The sequence below is a fragment of the Trematomus bernacchii genome, unplaced genomic scaffold (genome assembly GCF_902827165.1).
Source record: "Trematomus bernacchii unplaced genomic scaffold, fTreBer1.1, whole genome shotgun sequence".
NCBI classification, from domain to species: domain Eukaryota; kingdom Metazoa; phylum Chordata; class Actinopteri; order Perciformes; family Nototheniidae; genus Trematomus; species Trematomus bernacchii.
The window spans coordinates 2,552,283-2,576,952 of record NW_022987821.1 but is presented as its reverse complement, the minus strand read 5'-3'; the positions used below and the strand labels follow the sequence as shown (position 1 = coordinate 2,576,952).

Sequence of the window (24,670 nt, the reverse complement as noted above, 5' to 3'; positions counted from 1 at the left end):
GTCTAAATCTTAATTTTGCCAAAAGACTGGACAGAAATATGTGACAGTTTCTCTCCCACCATGTGATGTTTTAATAAAGACAACTACAAGGATCACAGTGACAGCGATAAGTCAATCCCTCTGCACTAGACAGCTTGAAGAAACAAGGCGAGGAGAGGAAAAATCCTTATTAAAACTACAAAAACATATATATGAGGCAACACTTTGCAAGCGGTGAGCTGGCGGCTAGCCCTTCCACTGGGATCAGAAGCAAGCCTTCCGCTCCTCGGGTAAAGAACGAGGGTGGTAAGGAAACTGTTTTATCCTCCACACTATGAGGAATTCCTGGTGAGCAACAATAACTGGCTGACAAGACACTGAGGATTGAGTGCAAGATGAATGGAAACCAAACAGATATCTATGAAGCTAGGGTGAGAGTTTTTACAAAATAAGTCAATATGTAAGCCGTTAAAAGGACAAAAGAAAAAGCACATAGAAAATCAGACAACCTGAAAATTCGTTTTTGGGCCAAAGAGACTGCCGATTAGAAGTGTGTCAATATAGTTGTTTCTGACTCAAAACGCTTCTTGGGAACAACTTTGTTCTAATTATGAAAGAAAATGTCCAATGTTTGAGGATAAGTGACTGCTCCTCATATTTCTTCTAAATGTCGTCTCTCAGGATAATTGTGCAACGTCTAACTAATGGTTCATGCAACCGGCCGATGGTCTTTGGAGTGTTGCACACATCACAATTCATTTGAACTTTTTACCTTTGAGCAAGTCTTAACGCCAATGATAAAGATAAAACCTAGCTGACAGGATGTAGAATTATAGTTTTTGCCTGTTAGCGCCTCTGGACATTTTATGTCTTTTTGTGTCTTTAATTGATAGACCCTGTCTGTAGTAACCTTCCTACCTTGTGAGGAATTAGTCTGCAGTGAGTATTTCACAGAGACATCTCTCCTCTGTTTAGAGGCCTGGACTGTATTCGCACTGACCTTGAGAAGTAAACAGAAGAGAGGAATGCACATGCAGGACGGCAGTATTGTTAAGACATACTGTGAACACAAACAGTGGTGTTTTTTATATATATATATATATATGAGGTTGAATTTATGCTCCATTTCAACTGAGTTGCACTGTGATCACTTTTCAACCCATTTCCGTGACTACACCGCAGCCTTATAGACTAAACATTATGAAGCCGTATGCTGTAAAATCGATTAAGATCCCAGGAGAGAGCAGAGCCGTGCAAAAGCAGTTTTTGATTTAGGCATACTTCCCTCCTTTGTTTTCATCCTTGCATCAAGTCAATAATAAACGAATCAGCTAAGCCATCTAATTGTTGAATAGCACAACGAAAAGCCCTGTAATCACTTTGGTGTTAACGGGCGGCAGTTTATATGAGAGAAAATGTCAAAACTAAATGAACCATTAAGTGTTTCCAATGCAGTTAATGGCAGAGGATGATGGTGCAGAGTGATCATTGCTGTTATTTCAGCAGCTATTCCTTGTTTTTCTATTAACCTTTAGCACTAATCGATGCCGAGTTGCAGCCCCTTTATCAATCGTCATAAAGCAGTCAAACTGGAATTGGCTGGTGGAAGATACATAATAGAGAATAACAAAACAATTGTCTGATGTCTGCTCTCATAAGTGTCTATTTATATCCATTGTAGTAATCACTCTTAAATGCAACCCAATACGCCAAAAAGTTGTTATGGTAACTTGATAAAACTGTACTTGGCGTGAGCTAGCGGGAAGCTAACAGAGCAATATCACAGTAGGAGCCTATGTGTTTGAATACCAACAGGTACAAGCTTTTGTTAAGAATGCTCTCGTCATATTGCTGTGCTCCTTTTAGAAAGAGTCATTTGTAACAAGTTATAAATCTTGAAGATGATCGAGCAGCTGACTTATTGGTTATTTTTCCACGTCGCCCTATCCCCTTAAGGCTTTATTTTTCCAGATCACGCCTTACTCTGCTAATAATCCATCTCTTACCCTCTCACACACCCCCCAACGTTGGATACACACACACACCGAATGGGGGCTTTGGAGTCGGGACGGGGGTTGGTTCAGTGAGTGTGTGATGTCACATAAACAGTCACCCAGGATGAGGGGACGGGTGATTTATCGAGGGTCTCAGTGCCGACACAATAAGCTAGCTGTCAATACAATCACGTCTTGTGCCAACACACAGACACACACACACACACACACACACAGCTAAGCTATTCATGTCTATATCTCTGTTTTTCATCGCTCTTTTCCGCTGGCAGACAAACACACAGACTTCAATTTATCTGCTTTTCATTGCTCTATTCAGCCAATGGTCCGACAGTCCAGCAGTGATAAACACACGCAGGAATCCAAGACCTCACTTTATATTTCTCTCTGCCTTTTCCTCCCCCCCCCAAAACCTTGACCTTTAGAGACCTTCCCTTACTTCTTAGGAATGTTTACTTCTTTAAATTGCCTGTTGTGTTGCCTTCAGTAAAGTGCTTTACTGAAGCTGACCATTTTTTCATTTTGAAATACTGATGAAACTTCATTAAGTGCATTTATGAAAACTACAATACTATACAACCACTCATAATTTGTGTTATTTGTTACAACTGAATTATGTGGCCCTAATTCTACCTAAAAGCCCCTCCATACGTTTGGTTCACATTTGCTTCAAGCTATGAAAAAGAAACCTTTGTTCCCTCACCCTCCTCTGTCTCTCCCACTTTTAACACACACAGTTTTAAACCTTGCTCTCTCAGTCACGGCAGCCCCCCCGGGACGTGACAGGGGCGTATTAGGCGGTGAGAGGTAGACCGCCAAGGGTGACAGAGCAAGAATCATGCGCCGCAGTTTAACGGATGGCGACATTTTGCTTTTAACTGCCCTCCGATCTTACCTTCCCCGCCAACCCATTCCATGTTACCCGTAAGCTACTCTAACCCGCCAAAGCAAGCGTGACGGGTGGGCCGCAGACTAGACTAATCCATCCACACCTGAGACAGAGGTGCAGGACACGGGGAGAAATAGAGAACGGAAATAGCACTGGTAAAGAGAAAGGTATAAAATGATGCAACAGAGAGACAGACAGAGGGGAAAAAGAAGAGGGAGATTATGTCCGTCCTTGTCCAAAGAGGATAATGAGGTGAGTGGAGCTGAGCTGACCCAGTGTCGCAAATCCCAGCGTGCACCTGGTGCCTGGGACGCATGGTTAAGATAAACACAGCCTGACACACACTGGTAGACTGTACTGAAGGATGCTCCATCCCTGGGTGTTAAAGTCATGCTTTCATTTGGAAGAATATTAATAGTGTTCGGCAACATTACATGCTAATAATACTCGGAGTTTGGATGGGTTTAATCACTTTTTAAGGACTCAGTGACCTTATAACCTAAGCTTAGGGCCTGCCATTTATAACGGTTATGCTCAGGGTGAGTGGTGGAAGATTTATTTAGATTCCGCAGTCTTTAAACGTATTATATCCTTAATTGTTATTACCTTCATGACTAAGTATCTTTTACAAATTATAATATTATTCGATATTTTTCCTGCCCAATTATCTCCATCTTACTAATCATTAGTTTGATGTTAGCCAATGGCATTAGTTGAACTCATGGTGCCTGAAGAAGCACTATGATTTGTGTATAGATTTGTCAATAAATAACATATTGATTGATGTGAATGTTACAGTACTGGGTCATGTTTGCTCCGTCTGGTTGAGATTCCACTCAAAATCCACTTTGTGATCTGAATTTGAAATGGCCGCTGCGGGGATAAGGTCAGTATGATAAACTGCTGACCTCACTGACTGGATCAACAGTGACTCATGGAATAAAATCACTCTTTAGCATCGGATTACGACGCACATTTCTGGATGTGTTCTATCACTCCATGCTCACTGTGATTTTTGAAAATGGTCATATTGACTAGTCATTTTATATTTCTGGTTGAGTTCTTTAAAATAGCCAACAAACACAGGTATACACACTCACAGTAAGTGCTTAAACACAGAGGTCAGCGAGGGTGAAATGGAAGTGCACCCTTTATAATAGCTGCTTCTATGCAGCGGTGTAAAAACAGAGGTAAAATACCACATTGATTTAATGGGATAAGTGCAGCATAACTACCAGTTCATTAAAATGTTGCCCTATAGTGCGTATTCCTCACACACAAACAAGAAGATACACTGTGTACACATACATACATACATTTCAGTGCACACAATGGATTGGATTGAACACAGTGGAAACCACTCACTAACAACACTAACATCTTCCTCTGTCACACACACAGCTCATGCTCAGCTCTGGATCTCATTGTGAAGTACTTTGGTGTCCTTTTATTCCAGACAAATCACATTTAGGGACTCAAACACACACACACACACACACACTCAGTAGTGGGGCTCTCTTTTCCCTCCCTTTTCTCACTAGACCCTTGATCCATCATCCAACATCCCTCCTGCATGTTATCATAGGGGCGTGAAAGTGATTTTACATCCCTCAGCCATGCACACTAATAAGCCTCACCTAAAATGACCAGGCTCAGCTGGCTGCGTAGTGTCGCCAGACCCTCAAGAGATGTGTGTGTACGGAGAGCCTTTAGAGGGGGGGGGCTACACACAGACAGGAAGTGTTGTTTGTTTACTAGTCACGTTTGGCTCACGGCCACACGGCTACCGATGGACTGCCCGACTGCCAGGCACACGAGTCGGGGTGGACCGATTAGCTGGCAGCCTGGGAAAAATCACTATGATATCGCTATGATACCACTGTGGGACTGTGCTGTAAATATATGTGTCTCCTGCTGAGCAGAAACACCATAAGAACAGGACTTTGCCAGTAAAAAAATAAGATATAAATAAGAACAAAACTGCCAAAGCATTTCTACAGATCAGATCAGGTTGTTACAGTAAGCCTACCTCACGTCAAAAAGTAACACTATTCCTATACCAATAAAGTCTCATTTCAACAACTCTTGGATTCTTGCAGGACGTAATTTGACTTAATCGTTGTACATTATTTGCACGGTTTTATAATACCTAAGTCTTATATTATAGCATTTATTTTAAATCCCCCTGCGGTCAAAAATGTGTTTTGCTCCTCACTGTGCAGAGTGATGTATGTGCAGTCTGCTCTAACATTCGTCTGCTGCAGGGGAACTTTCTCTGTGCTCACCTTAATTCTCACTGTTACACATGGGCCTACCTGCAGGATTTATGACATCACAACTAGCCTGGAGCCGATCAGGCTGCAGTATGTTACTGTGATGGTGAGAATTGAGCTGACACTTAACATGGACTAAACAGTGAAATAGGAGATCGTGTTTCCAACTGTTCTATTTTAAATTAACACTGAAATCTACAGAATAATAAAAGTTCTTCATTTGTTTACTCTTACAGCTCTTTTGATTGATTATTTATTTGTTTTGTGTGCGTTTCCCTTGTGACTAGATAGTGATTTAACAAAAAATGCTATGTTTACCCCCTAGTAAAACCACAGTTTTCACAAACACTGTGTTTGTGTCTCTGTGGGGTTCCTTTACAGTTATTTTTTGCACAATGGTTTATAGTTACCTGATTGTACTTCAAACGATTTCTGTCTCACACTGTTTGGCATCAATATACCTTAATGGGCTTACAGTGTAGACGCTCAATAGTGCTTTTACAGCCTTTAAAGTATTTTCAATCACTTTAAAATATAGGCCTATTATGCCTTTGTTTACGTTGTTTGTGAGTTATATTAAATCAGTACCGAGTTCATCAAGCATCCTTGTGTTTGCATCCCCCCTGTGTGTCCCTATCATAATGTTTAATTGGCTGTCATTCCAAGTGGGAGAACACATTTTCTGAGCAAAAATGGAGCTGCTTGTAATTATTTCAGGATATTAAAACTTGTGGAGTTTATTAAATCCAGCTCAATCTTTAATTATAAAGAGCGAGCTGTCATTGTGTAGAGGGTAAACACAACAAGAGATTAAAAAAAGGGAGTAGATAGTGTTGGCCACACATAAACACTGGGTGTCTCTACAATGAATGACACTTTATCAGAATGACATCACACGTGTTGCCTCTAATCAATGCATGTCTTATTATAGCATCATCAGATGACTTGCAATAATCCCTCAGAAACACGCACGTGCATGTTAATGCTGAGGAATGTCATATCTCCTGCAGAACAGCGACATGCCTGCCTGTTGTCACACTGAGTTTATTCCTGAACAACATGAGGATAACAGGCAGCAGAATTCACCAAACTCGCTCCAGGACTAATCCCCCAAATTCCCGTTTCCTGTCTGAGCAGCTGCTCTCGTGACAGGCACGCCAGCCGGACTTGTTTGACTAAAAGATCATTTGCACGGCAGATGAAATGATGTCCAAGTGTTTGGTGCGCTGGTTTATCCAGCCTGCTTTCCAGGGTCTTACCTGAAAACGTGCCATTCTAGCCGCTTGACATCTCAGCCGCCTTTAATCCCGTTTAGCCGAGCCGAGCCGAGCTCTCCGCAGCTCGGCGCAGCTGAACAGGTGAAAGCCTGGAGGTGTTCTCCAAAATCCCCAAACTGTGCGTAACCGCGCTGCTGCTTATCCAGGTGAACGCGCAGGCACTGCTGATGAAGGTGTGTGTGTGAAACACGTAAGGGTTCACTCAAGTGTGTGTGTGAGCGGTTTATCCGATGCTGTCAATCACAAATACTCCCGGTGTTTCTCCCGGTGTTCCTCCCGGTGCCGCGCTCACAGCGGCCGAGACTCCTCCTCTGCTCCGGCAGCGCTCTCACCGTCTGCCGTGGTCCGGTGTTCAACACGCAAAGTCTCTCTATCTCTCCCCCCTATCTCTATGAGAGTGTGTCAGTGCTGTTATAGTAGCTGTGTCAGTGCTGTTATAGTATCTGTGGCAGTGAGGGTACAACTCTACAAGTCCTGCACTAATGCAACCTTTTCTGACTATCCCATTGCATTGTCAATAAAGTTTTGAGGTACATTGAAAAACAAAGGATGGGGGGGATGTTTGTTTGGGGGTTGTGTGATGACACCCATTTTATTCATCAGCTGTGGTTGCATCTCTTTGTAACATGCTGAAATGCTAAATGTAAAGTACTCACAAGTAAAAATAACATTATACAAAGAACTAGGTTTCATGTGGGACACGTGTCAGATTCAGATTACTTTATTGTCCGTTAAATCAATGTACATAAAAAGGAAAAGTGTCTTTAGAAATGACGCATGCAATACACAGCACAACATACAGTTCACACACAAAATGTTGCATATTAAAAGTCTAAAAGTGACTAAAGTGCTTAGTGGATTGTTCTTCCTTAGTGTATAGTCCATTAAAATATCACAACAGAGCATGATACAGTAAATAAATGAATAAACATTAAAATGATGGTTGTCCTTAGAAGCAACCTTGAGGCTTGGAAATGGGGCATATAAGGTTGACATGAGGTGTGTGAGAGTGGGGCGGGGGGGGGAGGAGGATTATTTACACAGGCTGTTGCTGAGAATGGTCACAGGTGATGGAATGAAAGATTTCTTGTAATTGTAGGATTATGGCCATACAAGTTGTCGAGACTAATGTTCACACACACTGTTGGCCATTGGAAGAAATGTAGGAGTCAATATCTTGCCCAAGGACGGCTGCAGAAACGTAATTGTGCAAGACAAATTCTAGGATCACATACGTTTTACTCTGAAACCGTATCGTAATATGTACCTAAAGGGTTCCTGGAAGTAGGGGTTCTCCTAAGAGTCATTATAACCCCATAAACTAGAATATACCGCAGGCTTTCTGCCAAAAAGTCTTAAACCCAACATGAGAGGACCCTAGTGACATCACTGCGCCATCACCAGGTCTCAAAGCTAATTGGAGTAATACGATTTGTTCTCCCTATAGAAGACAGGAAGTAGCCAGTTTCTCTTATACAGTAAGAAACCAGAATGATTGTTCACCTACATGAATGCTTCATCAATCAGCCTTATGGGCTTTTTGTGGACAGGATTTGATATCAATATTACTGCAGCCCATCCGCTTGACAGATGATGCATTAGCTTTAATGAAAAATAATTATTATTTCCAGTTTCCTTTTATCCAATGTTGTTAGTAAAAAGCTAAGCTGGTTGCTAGCTGGCTTTGATTGATGGTGTTGATATCTCAGCATTCCTAAAATACAGATGATTTTGCTCGTAATCACACAGCTTTAATAATCACTTTCTTTACACAGTGTTTTTTTTCTTTAAGATGAAGGTCTCGTTTTAATTTCACACCCTTTATTTGATTGGAACAAATTGCAGCCGGTCAAATACAAGTTGTTGTTTTCACAGCTCGTCCCTCCTTCGCTTAATTCCTGATTGATGCGCTTACTGTTGTTTATTGACTTGTAACCACCTCGGACGGGCTCTGTGAGAAGCCCTGCAGCTCTCACTGCTCTGCAACATTCATCAAACCCAACACTTGGACGACTCCACCAAACGGAATTTGATTTTGGAATATCTAAATGAGATAAAACTTAAATGAGGGACAATTATCGAGCGTGAGGATCTGCACCGGGGTGACTTGATCTCCGCTCTAGCTCTGCAAAGTGTATTTTTCTTCTCATGAATAGAATATCAGCTCATTTCCTGGGTCATCTGCTGCCGGGGTAATTGGTGGAATGGCTGAGAGCATGCTGAACACATCCAACATTGGGGAAAGCACTGTCTATGTGACACTTTAAAAGGCATTTAAAGGTCTTAAACACTCAAACAAACATTACAAATAAAGAATAATTCTGTTGCAAATACAATCTGAGCCCATCAATGTGTAATTTAAAGTTTGTTTTTGTATCTCTCCGTTTACTGTTCAGCCTCCTAGATGGATTGAGTTACTGCTAATGCTATCCCAACATTTCTACTGCTGTTGACAAAAATGAACTCGAGAAACAATGTGTTTTTTACTGAGAAGCAGTCACAATGTATTTGTCACAGAAGACAGCACAGCCAACTATTCATCAAAAACATGCCTGCACGGAAAGTCATGGTTGTTTGTTGTTTCTTTTTGACAGTAAATCAATTCTAAAAAAGGTATAAAATAAACATTCCGCATCAAAAAATGTTCATTGACAAGTAATATGTTACTTCAAGACATTGTCAAAGTCAGTCGTTTCAAAAATAACATTCTTCCTCTTACGTTTGAAAAGGTCAGGGAGTCTCAATGGTTGTCTTTTAGTCACATGACCAATCAATGGACTGCATGTATCAAAGCTGGAAACAGACTGTAGGAAAGTAGTGAGTTATATGTGTTGTTTAGATTTGAATGTGTACGTATGTGTTCACAAAGAGACCGGTAATAGATGCAATTTGACATATATCCCGATCCACAGCTCAGGCGTTAAGCTCATGCAGAGACTCAGTGTTTTTGTTAACCAGAGCCATTGAGGGGAGAATTGACAGCATTACTTTATTTCCTGAATATCGGAACAGCTACTATTTCTTACATTTCTGAGTATTACATGTTATTGGGCTTTGGGGGGTTAAGCAATGAAAAAGCTGCTCTACAGTAAAACACTTGTGCTGCCAAGTGTGTAGTTAATCATTGGTTTAAATTGCACTGCAAGACTCTTTACAATTAAAACAGTAGGGCAGTCTCATTTACTTTCTTTCTCAGCTGGCAGTATTGACAAGAGGAAATAAAAAAGGGACCATTAGGAACCAATTAAAGGGAAAAGAAAACTGCTTTTATTCTTTATTAGATTTCGTTGCTTTTCATTTAGGATCATATTACAGTCAAACAAGGAGGGTGACTTCTTTGAAAACGACGCTTTGATAAATGTCATTCCTGAATTTAACGTCATGGTTTCCTTTTTTATTCATATTGCGGTCTAGCAATTTGTATAAATCTGATAATGCAGGCAAAACATTACAGAACAAATAAATTAAGTTTAAGTAATTTTTCTTAATTAGATTAAATCTTGAATGCTCTCTGCCTGTTGCACATGAACACATTTACCACTGGATAAATGCATACATTTGCATTGCACCTATTGATAATTCCTCTTAATGTGAAAGCAGTATTAATGTGTATCCTCCCTGTTTTAGAGCAGGAGGAGCGGCGATTATTCACACACCGTAATGAAAGCCATGGTTGGAAAATAAAGCGATCCTTCATATAAAACTAGTTCTGTCAAGTGCAGCCTTATCTACTCAACATTAAATGCTAGTGACAGGATAATGCAGCGACTGCGCAGCGTGCGTGACAGCCAGCGTCCCCGGAGACATCATGAGAAACACTGGAGCAAAGTTAGAAGGACCTGTGATAAGCACACTAGTTGTTTACAGCAGTGGCAAGGAGAGAGAAGGTTACACTCATTCACACCTGGGAGACGCCCAGTATAACCACTGTTAGGTTCTAGGGGCCTTTTCAAGGGTATCGAAGACAGAGTGCTTCTCTCTACTGTTACTGACCAGATGTTTCTAGCTCACAGGAACTGACATTAGACCAGGAACGACGGTGAAGTGAAAATACAAAAAATGTCCACGTATTGTATTTAAACAATTTCTTAAGCTTTCCATTTGTTCTACTTAACTACATATCTGAGTAAACATTGCCTTTTTTGCACATTTATCTCTTGTTTTGCTACTTCTACAACATTAAAATGCAGTTTACACATGAATGCATCAAGCTAGGACCACGTACAGACATGCATCTACGCCTTCATGGCATCACACACACACACACACACACACACACACACACACACACACACACACACACACACACACACACACACACACACACACACACACACACACACACACACACACACACACACACACACACACACACACACACACACACACACACACACACACACACACACACACACACACACACACACACACACACACACACACACACACACACACACACACACACACACACACACACACACACACACACACACACACACACACACACACACACACACACACACACACACACTGTTGGCTGTGTACCGTCCAAACGACTGCTAAAAAGAGCAATATACACTTTTGTTAGTAAATAATATATCCTACCTCTGTGGAGGTGTATTTTTACTTTTGATACTTCAAGTTTATCTTGCTATTAAAAGGGTTTAGTTTTTTGGGGGGTCAGCGGAATGAGAACATTAAATTATGTCAAAAAAAGACATAGAAATATTGTTTAGTGCAAGTGTTGGAAATTAAGAACTTTAGTTGACAGAAGTTGAGTATGTATTTCTTTCCTGTTCCAACTGACACTTTTTCAGATTTATAGTTGCAATTAGAGAGACCTGTAAGAGATGTAGACCGTTTGAGCAACCCGAGACTCTGCTGACTCTTTAGTAACAGGATGCGTTCAGCATTTCAGGCTTTAACTACTTCCTAATGAAATAGAAAAAGACACAAAGAGGGAAAGAAAGTAGAGTTTGAACTTTAATAAACCCCACAGGGACACAACAGTCTCAAACTGGTGGCGTTAGTTTGTCAAAAGGGAAAGTAAGATTTCAGTGGCAGATTAGGAAATTGAGAGGACAGTGAGTACAGCTCTCCAGGGGGGCAATTATTAGAGCGGGAAGACGGGGAAGTACTGCACAGGTGTTTTAATGTGAAGACGCGTCCTTGATGGGAACTAACCTCCCCCATAACTGCACTTAATTCATCCAGATTTTACATAACAGAGTTTTTCTGTGGCCTTAAATTCTTAAAATATGTTCAAAGCAGCAAAGTATTTCTCGAGCACAATCCCTCTATGAGGACTGAGGTCACATTTGTACTATTCCATCACACAGAACGTGTCCTCCACATAACATCCATTGAATACAATTAATCACAAATCCTGTTTTGTTTTTTTTAAATAAAAAACATTCTTGGGATAATCACTGGGTTTCTCCAAAGAAATATCACTTTAAATCAGAGCTGGACCCAAGCCAAGGTAAAGGAAGGGTCAGAATGAATAAGCTTCCATGCAGCAAACCAAACGAAAACAGCCAAATAAATCTGGAGGACCAACAGGAAGTAGAATTAAAGAGTGCAGAGAGCCAACACCTGTCCTCCCAGGTTTATTCTAAATCAACGATGAAGACGCGTATATTCCCTGACAGTGACTTCTACCACCTGTGTTTGCAAAGCCTATTTCCTGCTTGATTGACTTGTTGCTGAATATTCTGCGCCGCGCATCGACAGCGTTTAGAGTTCTTCTCCGCTGAAGTGCTACTCTAAAAATAAAGCTGGCAGGTCGGCAGCAGATATGAGAGCAGTCAGTGTCAGGAGGCTAATTATAAAAGGAATAAGAATGCTGAGCGTGTTTGGAGGAAGACAGCAAGTTGGACTTTCAACATAATTAACAACAGGAGATATACTATAAGTGATCCCAACCAATGTCAAGGTAGTTTTGCATTAATATTGATGACATTTGATATGGAGTGACAGACTGAGATTTGATCGTTTACTTAAAACCTGACTCTTATACACATATTACAGTATTAGAATCTCACTTTTTCCTTACTTGTGGGCATCTGTCAAGCCTACCAATCCATAAACTTAAAATACAAATAAAATAAGTGAACCATGTGAGTTTTTGATGGTGTCATGGTCAGTAAAACAAGCTGTTAAGATGTATCTTCCCTATTATTTTGCATTATAATAAGTTGCCAACCATCTGAGTATCTCCGTCTATGGCCTAAAAACTACATTTACCAAGGTGCAACTATTTTAAGATAGAGAGTATGAGGAGAAAGTAGTGAAATACAAGTGATAATAAGCCACATATGTGCAATATGTGAATTTGAAATATAAATGGTAGTCTTGTAGGATAGGTTTCCATCAGGTTCCAATGTAGAGTTTGGAAATGACATATTCCTGACCATGATATCACGGATAGCTTCATTACACCAAGTGTGCATGGCTTTCATTTCACATTCTCAGTGTTTCCTGCAGCTCCACGGTGAAGCATTGTGCTGCGTGATGGGAAGTGACAGGAAACACGTTTAAACGTCCTCCAGGAGACAGGTCAGGCCCCGAAGTGGGGGGGGGGTGGGGGATCAGCCATAACCGGAGGGCAGCTGGACTGATCTCTGCTGCCTGTGTTCCAGCTGTGATCTGGGGATTGGAGAGCGTCTGGTTTCTCATCTGCTCGGCCCACCCCGATGCTGAACAGCCTGTGGAGGAGCACTGAGACACAAATTGCTCCAAGTACGCTGCAGAGATGAGATTCCTGTGTTCCTGAGCTTCCTGTGTTTACATGCTGCCTGGTGAGAAGCTTCAGATATCAAAGTCTGATTACCATGTCATGTATTATGTAACGGTGATAACTCAAGTACTGTATTCATACTTTTTTGAGGTACTTTACTTGAGTGTATTGTACAGAATTTCTGCTCAGGATCCTCTGTATTCATGTAGTATTATAGTAGTGTAATTGCTGCTTGCCTGATGTGTATTTCCCTTACTGTACTCTCATTATCCCTCAAAGGCACCTGGGAATAGCATAATTCAATTTTGGGCCTGCTTGCCAACTTCCTGCCTGCTAATATTGTAAGAGCAAAACAAAATCGTACAACTCAGTGCAATATCCCCAGCAGCTGACGTGACACAAACACACACACACACACACACACACACTCGTATGGTGCGTCCTCAGCTAGCAAACATATGCCTGTTTTTTACGGAGATCACGAGCACCATTTAGCGTAGCCATTAGTCAGCCAGCGCAGGAAGTAGAAGGGATCCCTCTTGCTCATTGGCTGGGGAACCTCTTGAAGAGGTTTTGATTGGATAGACAATGACCTCTCTGTGTGAGAGTGAGTGAGTGAGTGAGTGAGTGAGTGAGTGAGTGAGTGAGTGAGTGAGTGAGTGAGTGTATGTGTGTGTGTGTGTGTGTGTGTGTGTGTGTGACAAGGGTGACAGATAGGAAAAACAGCCGGACCAGCTGGCTGAAAATCACCGCAATCTGCTGCCTAGTTTAGCTGGCACAAGAACAAACACACACACACACACACATTATTGAACAACAATTACATCCTTAAATTAATAAATGTTAAGTTATTTGGAATGTTCTGTGAATTACCATATAATACAGATTTACAGTCAAAAGAAACAGACTGATGTGTGTAATTTGGCTCAGACAGCAGCTATACACACTTCCCTTCCCTCCCCCGGTGAAACCAATAGTGTGTGTCCTCTCTCTCCCCCCCCCCTCTCTCTCTCTCTGAAAAGAAGCCAAACCATTTGCGGGTCATTAAAATAATTTATTACAATTCTCAATATTCTCTTAATTAAAATTCACTTATCGCAGTTGGGGACTTGAGAGCAGGGCCATTAAGGAGACTGCTCTCTGGAGTGTACGTATAGGAATGTGACCGAGTGTGTGTGTGTTAATACAATCACCTGTGAGTGTGTATGCGTCGGCACCCGTGTGAGCGTTAGGAAATATGAAAGGCTGCCATCAGGCGGGCTCTTTTATCAGCTGACATGGACACTCAAACACCCACAACTCCACTTAGTGAATAAACAATTCAAATGTCGCAGGTGATCACCGTTCACTTTGCCCTGCTTCTTTACTGTTGCATATCAACAGCAACTTTTATTGGATGTAGCTAGCAAGTGTTTTAACGAAAAAACAATACATTTAAATAAAAAAATGTCATTAATGAGGCCCTATGAGGAGTTTGTGTCTTATATAGGTTTCTTTCACAAAATCCACATAGATAGACCAAATACAATACAGTGGGGAAACGAGCCATTCCAAAAGCATATCCCACAACCCATTGTGCACATGTCATTTTGTAATGGATGTAATGAATGCTAAATGTGTCACAACTAATAATTCAATGTGTCAATCACACGAAACAGCTTTTTTTTTTTATATCTCCATCCTTTCACCTATTCTTCATGTCCCTCACTGACACATTGTGACCCTCTATTCATCAGCATTATTGTTTCCACAGACACTGATGCTGCGTCACACGAGCTCTTTTTCTCTTTAAACAAAAACTGCAGGGATAGAAAAAGATGCTGCAGGCGAGCGTTCAGCTGCAATCCCTCTCATCGAAGCCCTAAACGTGATTTGTTAGATACAACGGCTCAGCAGTGGGGGCAGATATGGAATCTGATGCTCTTCTCTCTATCTCTCTGAACACACACAGGGGTTGCAGTGTGTGTGTGTGCGTGTGTGTGCGTGTGTGTGTGTGTGCCACTGTAGCCATGTGTCAGCTCCAGCTGCCTTCGGGCTCACAGAGAGCTTTTGAGGAAGTGCCTGGGTTGCCAAGGACCTCAGCGCCTACAGTATTGTATCCCGGGCTACAGTTGCTATGGCATCTGTATTGTTGCGCTGCCAGTAGCGATAAATGTATGCATGTTTCCCGCAGAGAGTAATCCCGCAGAGGGCGGAGTCATTAGCTAAACGAGCAGAATGACAGAGACACACAATGCAGATACACACAGACTCACAAGTGCACACTGGTATGTTGTAATTACCGCCTCTTTACTCCTGGCAGCATGATAAACAGGTTTTGCTCCTGCGTGCCTTGAAAGTGTGTGTTGTGAGTCCATGTGTGTGTGCAGGCTGTGGCGAGAGGCTTCGATGATCTACTCTGCTGATGTTTCATTAAACTAACAAGCCAGGGGACTTCAGATCTCTGTCAAATGTCACCCAGCTGATCACACATATACACTCAAATCCTGTTTGAGTCATACGACCGCCCCGAGCCACACAACCTGTGAGCTAACTCAAGTTTGTTTACAAGTGAGTGAAATCATCGTACGGGTGTTTTGTTTACTTATTAAAAGCATTTGCGCTCCAGAAACGCCGGCACAGCCTCCTCTGGTGAGCGAGCAATTAACCTGCCTGAAAGCCTCGAGTCAAGCAGAACTTATTTCCTCAGTATTTCATTTCTCAGGGATCACTTGAAACCTGACTCCTGAGTATCAATGTGATAATTGGGATTGTTTTTTTATTGGAAGAAACAGTCAACCGGCAATCTTCTTCTGTGATTTAATTAGTTTAATTAATATACCAAGTCGCTGCTTTTCTCAAATCAGCATCATCTTATTTAGGATATATGCAGAATAGAACCTGACTCTGAATGTCCTTGGCAAACAAAGCTGCAAACAGACAACACTAGGACTAGCTAGTGAACATATTGGAATAAAGGGACTACAGTATGCTCACAAATGTTGTTTCCACCGTGTGTTACATTTGTTGACACTGTAACTTGTCGTGGTTGACTTTTGCCAGCAAATGTATCACACCAAATGTTTGAGCTTCTGGCAAATCTAGCAATACTCATCCTAACTTAATCCTTTTGATGAAATCCCTGTATTGCAGGCTGTTGACCACATGTTACAAATTGCTGAAGGCAATCAAAAAAACCTAAAACACCTGGTTTCCATAACTCTGTCGGTAGAGAGAAACATATTTCCTTTGTGTTCAAACAAACAGACATACAGAACAATTCAGATGTCTTGAGCAGCTGTGGCATCCAGTCCAAAGCCCCGTGATGAATGTAATTGTAGATTAAAGCCGTGTTAACAAGTCAACGAACAGCGTACCAGGCCCTGAGGCTAAAAAGTGACCAGCCAAGTGAGACTGGCTCATTAGGACACAATTCAGATTGATCTGCTCTTCTGCCCGGGTCAAATTAAATCTAATGGAGTAAACTGAGCAAGACAACAACACTTGGTTCTAATTAAGTTCCCTGCAGAGATGTGGAAATGATCAATGATAGAAATGTTCAACAAACTGTTGCGTTTGATGATTTTCAAAATGGTGCTGAAAGTTGAGTGATGTCTCTTAGTTTCACACGGGACAGGATCCCCATTCCCCTGGTTGAACGTCCTCACTTTGCTTTTTATACTATGCCAGTTGCTCTGAGTGCCTGAGTTAAAAGCCCATTGGGTCCCATAAAGGGTATCCTATGCCTAGGTATAAAGCCACAGAGGGGTTCTGGACCCGGTGTGTGATGCTCCGGGAGTCAGCCTGTGAGTTCAAACATCAACGAGTCGCTGACTACACCCTTTAGTCTCGTAAAAGTGAATGAAATCAATTGACAGGAGACAACAGATGGGGAATGTCTCAATGGGAGGGGGTCGCTGCTGATCACTCTCGCTCTGCATTTCCTAAACTGTACTCCAACTCAAAGCAAAAGTCAGGACCATAAAGTACTGGCGTCTTGTTTTTGGAAATGTGCCTAATGGCATTAGCCCTCACCGTGTTTCTGTTTCAATAAGTAAATACCCTTCCTGCAATATTTCATTTTTATGGTTTAGGAGCAAAGGTGCCTTCACGGTCCATTACAAATCCATTATAAGAGTTAAAGTGTCATCACCTTCTGGCACACTTCCTAGATCTAGAGTCCCACCCATACTAGATTTCTGGCCAGAAGTATTACCTAAGAATAATACAAATCGGATTAGAAATGATTAGTAAAAAAAAGTTATTTATAAGCTGTTCAACTGGCTCCATGTTTCTCCTCTCAGTCTTATGTAAGTTGAGAGGGTCTGTGTCTGGTTGGGGGGCGTGGAGGATGCAGGGGGCTAATTATACACCAAGGCTAAAGCACGACCAAACCGCTGCTCCAATGAGCTCAAGGCTGTACACACACACACACACACACACACACACACACACACACACACACACACACACACACACACACACACACACACACACACACACACACACACACACACACACACACACACACACACACACACACACACACACACACACACACACACAGCCTCGGAGTGATTAGACCCGCCCTGGATGTGAACAGCAATTAACTGCAATCAGAGCCGTATCCCCCTCCTCACAGCCCTCCCACCGCCTCTCCCTGTGTCCCCCGTCCCTCGCTCTTTCATCTGCACGTCAGGCCTTGAACTTGTTTTTGTCTCGATTATTTTTTAAGGGATCCCTTGATAGTTGGAATTATACCCGGTATCTTTTCTTCAAGACACATTTAGATGGTGCAGCTGCAGGAGAGCGACTCTTCTTTACTGCCCAGCTTTGAGTGTACTGTGAACTTCTTCCATCATCAGTATGTAGAGTAGAATGGGAGGGATGAACCCCTCTTTAATGGAGCAGTGGGCAGCTATTGTACAGCGCCCGGGGAGCAATGGGAGTGGGGGGGGGAAGGGGGGTGTCCGGTGCCTTGCTCAAGGGCACCACGTCAGGGCAGGAGGCGAACTGGGACCTCTCCAAGTAGAAGTCCACACTCCATATTTAGGTCTGGTCGGGGACTTGAACCGGCGACCATACGGCTCACAGTCCAAGCCCCTACTGACTGAGCCACTGCCGAACCAGGTCTCTGCATTTGACCCAATCCTAGTGTTAGGAGCAGTGGGCATGTTAGCTCTCTCATGTTAGTAACATAGGGGAGGCAGAGGGGAGAAAATGAAAGTATTTGGCCAGTGGGAGGCTTCTCACAGCAGTCTGCTGAGTCAGACTCCAACATAACGTGTTCAGAAACCCACAAAACATCCAACACTGACTCACATATTTATGAAACAAACTTTCAGGATTCTCAGACGCCTCCTTCCTGCCACCTCCGAAGCAGAGTTGTACCTTCAGAACAGTGTCTTTTCCCTACTTATTTTCCATTTTTCGTTGGTTTCTCTGTATTATTTTTGTTCATTCTGCCATCTTTTCTTCCTTCATCTCATCCATTCAACCTTTTAACCCATTTGCCCTCTGGCCATCTGTCTCCATTTCTCAGAATCTTTCCCTTCACTTTTCCTAAAATCATCCCTTCAAGTCCAGCTTTCCTTACTGTGACCTTGCGACATCATTTTAGGGGAGCAAAGATTAAAAAAAAGAACATTGCTGACAGCGGTGTGAGGAATATAAGAGAGTGAAGAAGCAGAGAGTGTTCGCTGCGTGTGTCAGTGAGAGCAAATAAGAGAGAATGAAACAATAAACTAGAAATGAAATAAGCCATGTTGACAGACAGCTATGGAAGAGCAGAGAATATAGAGTTGAGAGACTGGGGGGACAAACAAGGAGAGACAATAGTGAAGAGAGCAAAGGCTAGATTGAATTGCATAAGTGTACTAAGGGAAGTATCCAAAATGAGACTCTGTTCATTCATTATCCGTTTAAAAGTTAACAAAAACTGTTGATCCACATTTGAAAAATCCAAACTAATGCAAACCCAGGGAGGATCCTGAGCCTGATGTGCATTCAGGTTCAGCATACACCTGATCCCTTTCTAGACAGCGAACAAATCACAGTGTCAGACCTCACATCAACCGTCTGCGAGCGGTGATGATAAGAGAGGCTTGACACATCGCTGAGGCATGATAATGTGCAGGGAGAATGACTTCTTGCGGTTGCCTTCAGCCCAGCGTGACTCCGCCTCCATCAGAGCCGACCTGCTGCGAGCTGTTGGCCCACTTCCCTGAGAGCGGGGTGCGTCCTGATTCTGAAAAACCCACTTTTCCTGGCGTGAGTCCTCCTAACCCAGAAAGTTTCTGTATGCTGGGAGTTCCAGTGGGATCTTTGCCTGCCAGACTCATTATAACCTCCACACACACCTCCTCCTCTGGCCTGTAGTGACCCAGAAACTCCATGTGGGTCAGATCATACTCTGAACCCTCCACTCCATCCTGATTGAAAGACAGAGTGAGTGTTTCCATTGTTATTCAGTCAATTGTTTCACCACCCGTGCTTTTCTTCCCTTAAGAAGACAACAGCTGCCTTTCTTCTCCACCACCTTGTTTTGTTTCCTCCTGTCTGTCCCTCTCTCATACAGAGCCAGACTCAAATCTCCCAAGAACAGGCGGATCTGTTCCCACACATTCATCTTCATTGCCAGCATCTCACACAGTCTCTCTGAGGACTGACTCAGGGCCAGCGGCTGCCTCTGCTGCCATCTTCTGTCCAGACATTACATCATGCAGACCAACTCACTCAGAGATGGGACTTTCAAGTTGTTTAATTTTAAATTGTGGCTTCCTTCCTTATTACTGATGTGCTCTTTGACCTCGGAAACAAGACTGAATTAGCATTTATTTAGGTGGTAAGATGATTAGCTCAAAATGCTAACGAGTGTAGCTTCTGTTACAGCCATTGAACACACTTTTGATAACTATTCTTACATTTCTCCTTGAATAAATGCCAACTCCATCTTGTTTCATGATGCTTCCCTTTTCTCCAGTTGACACATTGTTTTAAAATGTTCATACTCGCTTTAGATATTTGACTTCTGAGCTATAACTGATCCTGTGTTCTCTAAGCGTTTGGCACAACTTTGGTTAGAATCCTATTAAACCAAGCACTTCAAAATTCAATTTCCCAGAAGCCATTTCTCATTCAGCCTTGACAAATTAGCATGGCTCATTCCCATCATGTCACTGGGCTGGATTGAACATGACAGGAACACGGTACAGCTGTTCTCCTGTCAGCGCAGACACAGGTTGCTTAGAGAGGTGTTTGTCTCTGCTGGTTGAGATCTTCATGTCTTGTAAACATATGGAAACAGGAGGATAACATAATGATTCAATTGTTATAAAGAATGCATCCATCTTGTTTTCACTACATTGTCCCCCAGACGACCCCCCCACCCCACCCCACCCATGCTGCTGACAGATTGGAAAGGCCGCTCCTAAAGCAGCATTGAGGGACAACTTTAATCCCAGCAGCACTGTAATACTGTATGAAGGGGGATGCCATACCCTTGTTAGTAGATTGACCAAAATACTTTCCCCATTGTTAAACTGCCACCCCCCCCTCCCCATCCCCTAGTAACAGAGAGATTGAAGGTGTTAGGTGTTAGTCTGTCTGATTCACTGATCATTACTCTGACGGATGTTTGAGCAAATCTCTCTATAAAAATCAATATCTCTGTGACGGCTCCATTTCATTCATTCACGTCATTTTTTTGCAGCATACAGTACTCTCTGTCCTAATTGGAAAAAATATGTTTAAAAGTTGCTGAGAAAAAGAAAGCCACTAAATGTATATGTGTAGTGATAAATCTATGGCGCTGTCCTTGGTGCTGAAGAAGCAGACAGATATGAAATTGCAACTTTTTCTCTGAGTCCCTCCCTTCCTGAGTGACGACAGGAGAGAAATCAAAGGAGGTGAAGAGGTGAAGAGCAAAGGAGTGAAGTGAAATTAAATGAGGAGACATGGAGAGGAGGAGGGGAAAGAAACAGAGAAGGCGAAGAGCGGGAGGTTTAGTAAAGAGAAAAGTGCTAATTGAAGAGAAAAAGAAATACGTTTATATGTCAGCTTTCTATCCTGACCATAGAATCACTAACAACCCTACAGCCAGATGTAGCAAGGTATGATGGGTAATCGTGAAGTGGTAATGGACCTGTGGGGCGTGATAACAAGGAAGACATGACACACAAACACGATAAAGGGTTGTCAGTGTTGATAAATCCTACAATTTTAAAACCAATCTAGCCCCCCACAGCCTCACACACACTCCGACACACACACACACACACAGCCCGGAGGACGGATAAATCAAGTGTCATTGGCTGAAGATGGAATGCTTTTTGGTATAAATTGCAAATCATAATGAAAAATGCAGAGCCAAGGAAACACCGTCTATCTGTTGTCAAAATAAAAATCACAATAAAGAAATGTTAAATGTTAGGAGTGAATCTGGTCTGGATCACAGCTGGTAGACGTAGAGGAGAAGTCAACTGAAGGTAGTGACCTCCTGCACACTCGGCACTTTCTAATGAATATAATGCTGACAGTGCGTGGGAATCTTTATGGAGACAAAACACAAGGAATAGGTAAAGTAACATATTGTCTTTTAAATCAGGATTTATCAAGAAATAATCAAATGCTTATTTAGACGTGTAAAATCTGACTTACTATTCTGATACTATCTTATAGTATAATGTCATTATTTTGTACCAATAATAACATATGCACCAGTTAAATGAAGTGACATGTTTTTATGCACACATTACACCACACACTCGACTACGGCATGTTTGAGGTGTTGCCTATGCACACCAGAGACAGACAGATTTAGCTGCTGACAGACAGACCATACGAAGAGCACAGTGGGTGGTCAAATATGACACAGGGGGGGACATGAGGAGTGGTGGGGGGGGGGGGCATAAAAAAGACAAAATGTGAGATATACTGAGAAGTAAATCAGAGAGAGGAGATACAATGGGGGGCAAAGGGGTAACAAGAAGAGGGAGAGGGTGAGGGAGAAGCAATGGAAGAGCAGTTTGGAAGGGGACAGTAAGAAAAATAGAAAGTGAGAGGTGGGGGGGGGGGCACAGTAACCCCCCAGGCCAGGCTATCTGACACCGCACAACAACCTCCATCAGGCCAGCTGACCGCTATTTACAGCATGAGGTGACCCGGCAGGCGGCAGCTGTACATTGGGGGGGGGGGGGGGGGGGGAGACACACACAGAGACAAGAAATAGTGCGAGAGAGAAGGGGGGGCTTTATTTATTCATTAACCCTTTTTTTGAGACTCAAGAAGAGAGGGACTGAGTGAGGAAGCAGTTCCTGTCCCAGTCACACTGAGTGGTGCAGGAATGAGTCCTAACACCGGGAATGAGTTAGCATTTGAGCAAAAATGTAACTCAGTTAACACCACTGACGTAATGCAACTGTTATGTGGTTCGTTTATAGCATAGCATTAGCTTTCTGGCGTCATAAGTTATTAAAGTAGTGTAAATATGTTAGGATTATCCTTCAAAACAAAACTTTTAAGCAGCAGAAATGTTTGTCTGCCACAGTTTATTTTCTAATCCATTCATCCTTGCACTACTCTATTTGTATAAAAAGATCCTTGACCCCACTGTCCATCTGTCTGTCTCTGTCAGTCTGTCAGTCTGTCAGTCTGTTAGTCTCTGTGTCTCACCACCCGGTGGACCATTCCAGGACATACAGTATTTACAAGCGCTATATTGGGAAATCAAACCTCTGCGGCCTCTAACTCATCTCAGCACGCTGCGAGACACTCAGTGTCACGGCCACACAAACAACACTTTCACCCAGAGCACATTCAGCCTGGGCGAGGTGGAACTGACAGGAGCCAGGGAACTAGGTCCTGATTTTTTACAAAGAAGCAAGGACACAGAGGACTTCGCTAAACTAAAGGGACATTCTGAAGTCAAAAGGACGCTTCCTTTTCTTGAAACTTCACTCCTTTTCAGGAAAAAGTATTGTAATCTTTGCACACCAAAATGTGTCCAAACAAGGCCTGAATTCAGATGCATATTAGCTGCTCAACCAAACACACATTTATAGTCTAAACACATGCTTTCAACTCAATAAAGACAGAAACAGTTTGTCCCAAATTGGTAAAGTTATCCATTCTACAATATAACAATCACTGCCCGACCCCACAACATTATATCCAACTTAAAAAGGGCCCAAAGCCCAACTGTTTACTCTCCTGAGACAGGACAATTCATATTAGGGTCTGACACTGAGGCCTGCATCTCAAACACCAGGCGTGCAGTCTATTTAAATCCTAATGTACTGTATAAAGCATACCATTCTAGTGATGTAACACACATGGGGGTGTCACTTACAAAATATTCAGAACTTCAAAATTAGAGGTCTACACCCAATGTCTCTCTGCAGTAAGTGATCATATTAAACGAGATGTATGGTTCCTGTTCTTCATCAGGAGTGTATATTCATATTAAGTCTTTCAAAGTACATTATGTTAACCCATGTCCTCTATGGGGGGCAGTGCCTTACTTCTAACGTTCCATCCTTTAAAACCTCATACACAGAGCACTGAGTGCACACACACACGCGCACACGTACAGGGACTACCAGTGAAATGCTAGCAAGGTCACAGGCATCAGCTGTTTTTAGATTTGACAAAACCCTGTGTCAACATCCTCTTTAGAAGGAAAGACATAGTGCACCTGGGAAATGTAGTTCAACATTTGCCACAGCAATCTCAAAAAGTAGAAGGACTTTTTTCAACCTAAAAGGCATGAAAGATCATCTGACTGGACCCAAATAACTTTTTTTTGTCTCATCATCATCCTCATCCATATTTCAGAACTCCACTTCCTGTGACAGCTGTCAGTGTGATGGTGACAGTGTGTCAAAGTGTGTGTTTAAGGAGTTGTCAGAGCATCCTCAGCAGGCTATTTGATATTACATAGTCAAGCATATGGTTTCTTTCACACACACACACACACACACACACACACACACACACACACACACACACACACACACACACACACACACACACACACACACACACACACACACACACACACACACACACACACACACACAGACGCTGTTCTACCTGATCGACACTTGATGATCTCTCCAAACTCGTCCTCCACCGGCTCGTTGCAGTAGTCCTCGGGACGCACACCCTCCGCCATGGATCACAGGGCACCGGGTGTTAAAAGTTACAAGGTGGGGGGGTTATTAACCCACAGGTAAATCCACCAGGAGATGGGGAAAATATCCAAAGTACAAATCCAGAACAAACAGCCAAAAGTTGCCCGATGTGAAGACAGGAGCTCCGGTGGAGGACGAAGGCTGGGTCTCTCTGACAGGCGGGTGGACGGGGCAGAGCAGGTGTTCGGGGGGGGGGGGGCTGGGGGTCGCAGCATTCTCACCTCTAAATAGTAGGATGCTAGGAGGTGGTCTCCTCGGGGCCCAGGCTGGTTCAGAGGACGCCAGGCGTAAAACCCGACACCCGGCGGACACATTGCCGCTGACGCTTGT

The 24,670-nt window shown here is 42.7% G+C and overlaps 1 protein-coding gene across 1 annotated transcript in view; it reads right to left on the bottom strand.

The window, feature by feature from the left end:
* Nucleotides 1-24,445, bottom strand: part of LOC117498917 (dystrophin-like) — a 161,473-nt gene extending 137,028 nt beyond the window's left edge. The window contains 1 exon segment of the mRNA XM_034151091.1: nt 24,240-24,445. Coding sequence (XP_034006982.1) covers nt 24,240-24,321 — 82 coding nt within the window. The 5' untranslated portion in view covers nt 24,322-24,445.
* Between the last annotated feature and the right edge of the window lie 225 nt (nt 24,446-24,670).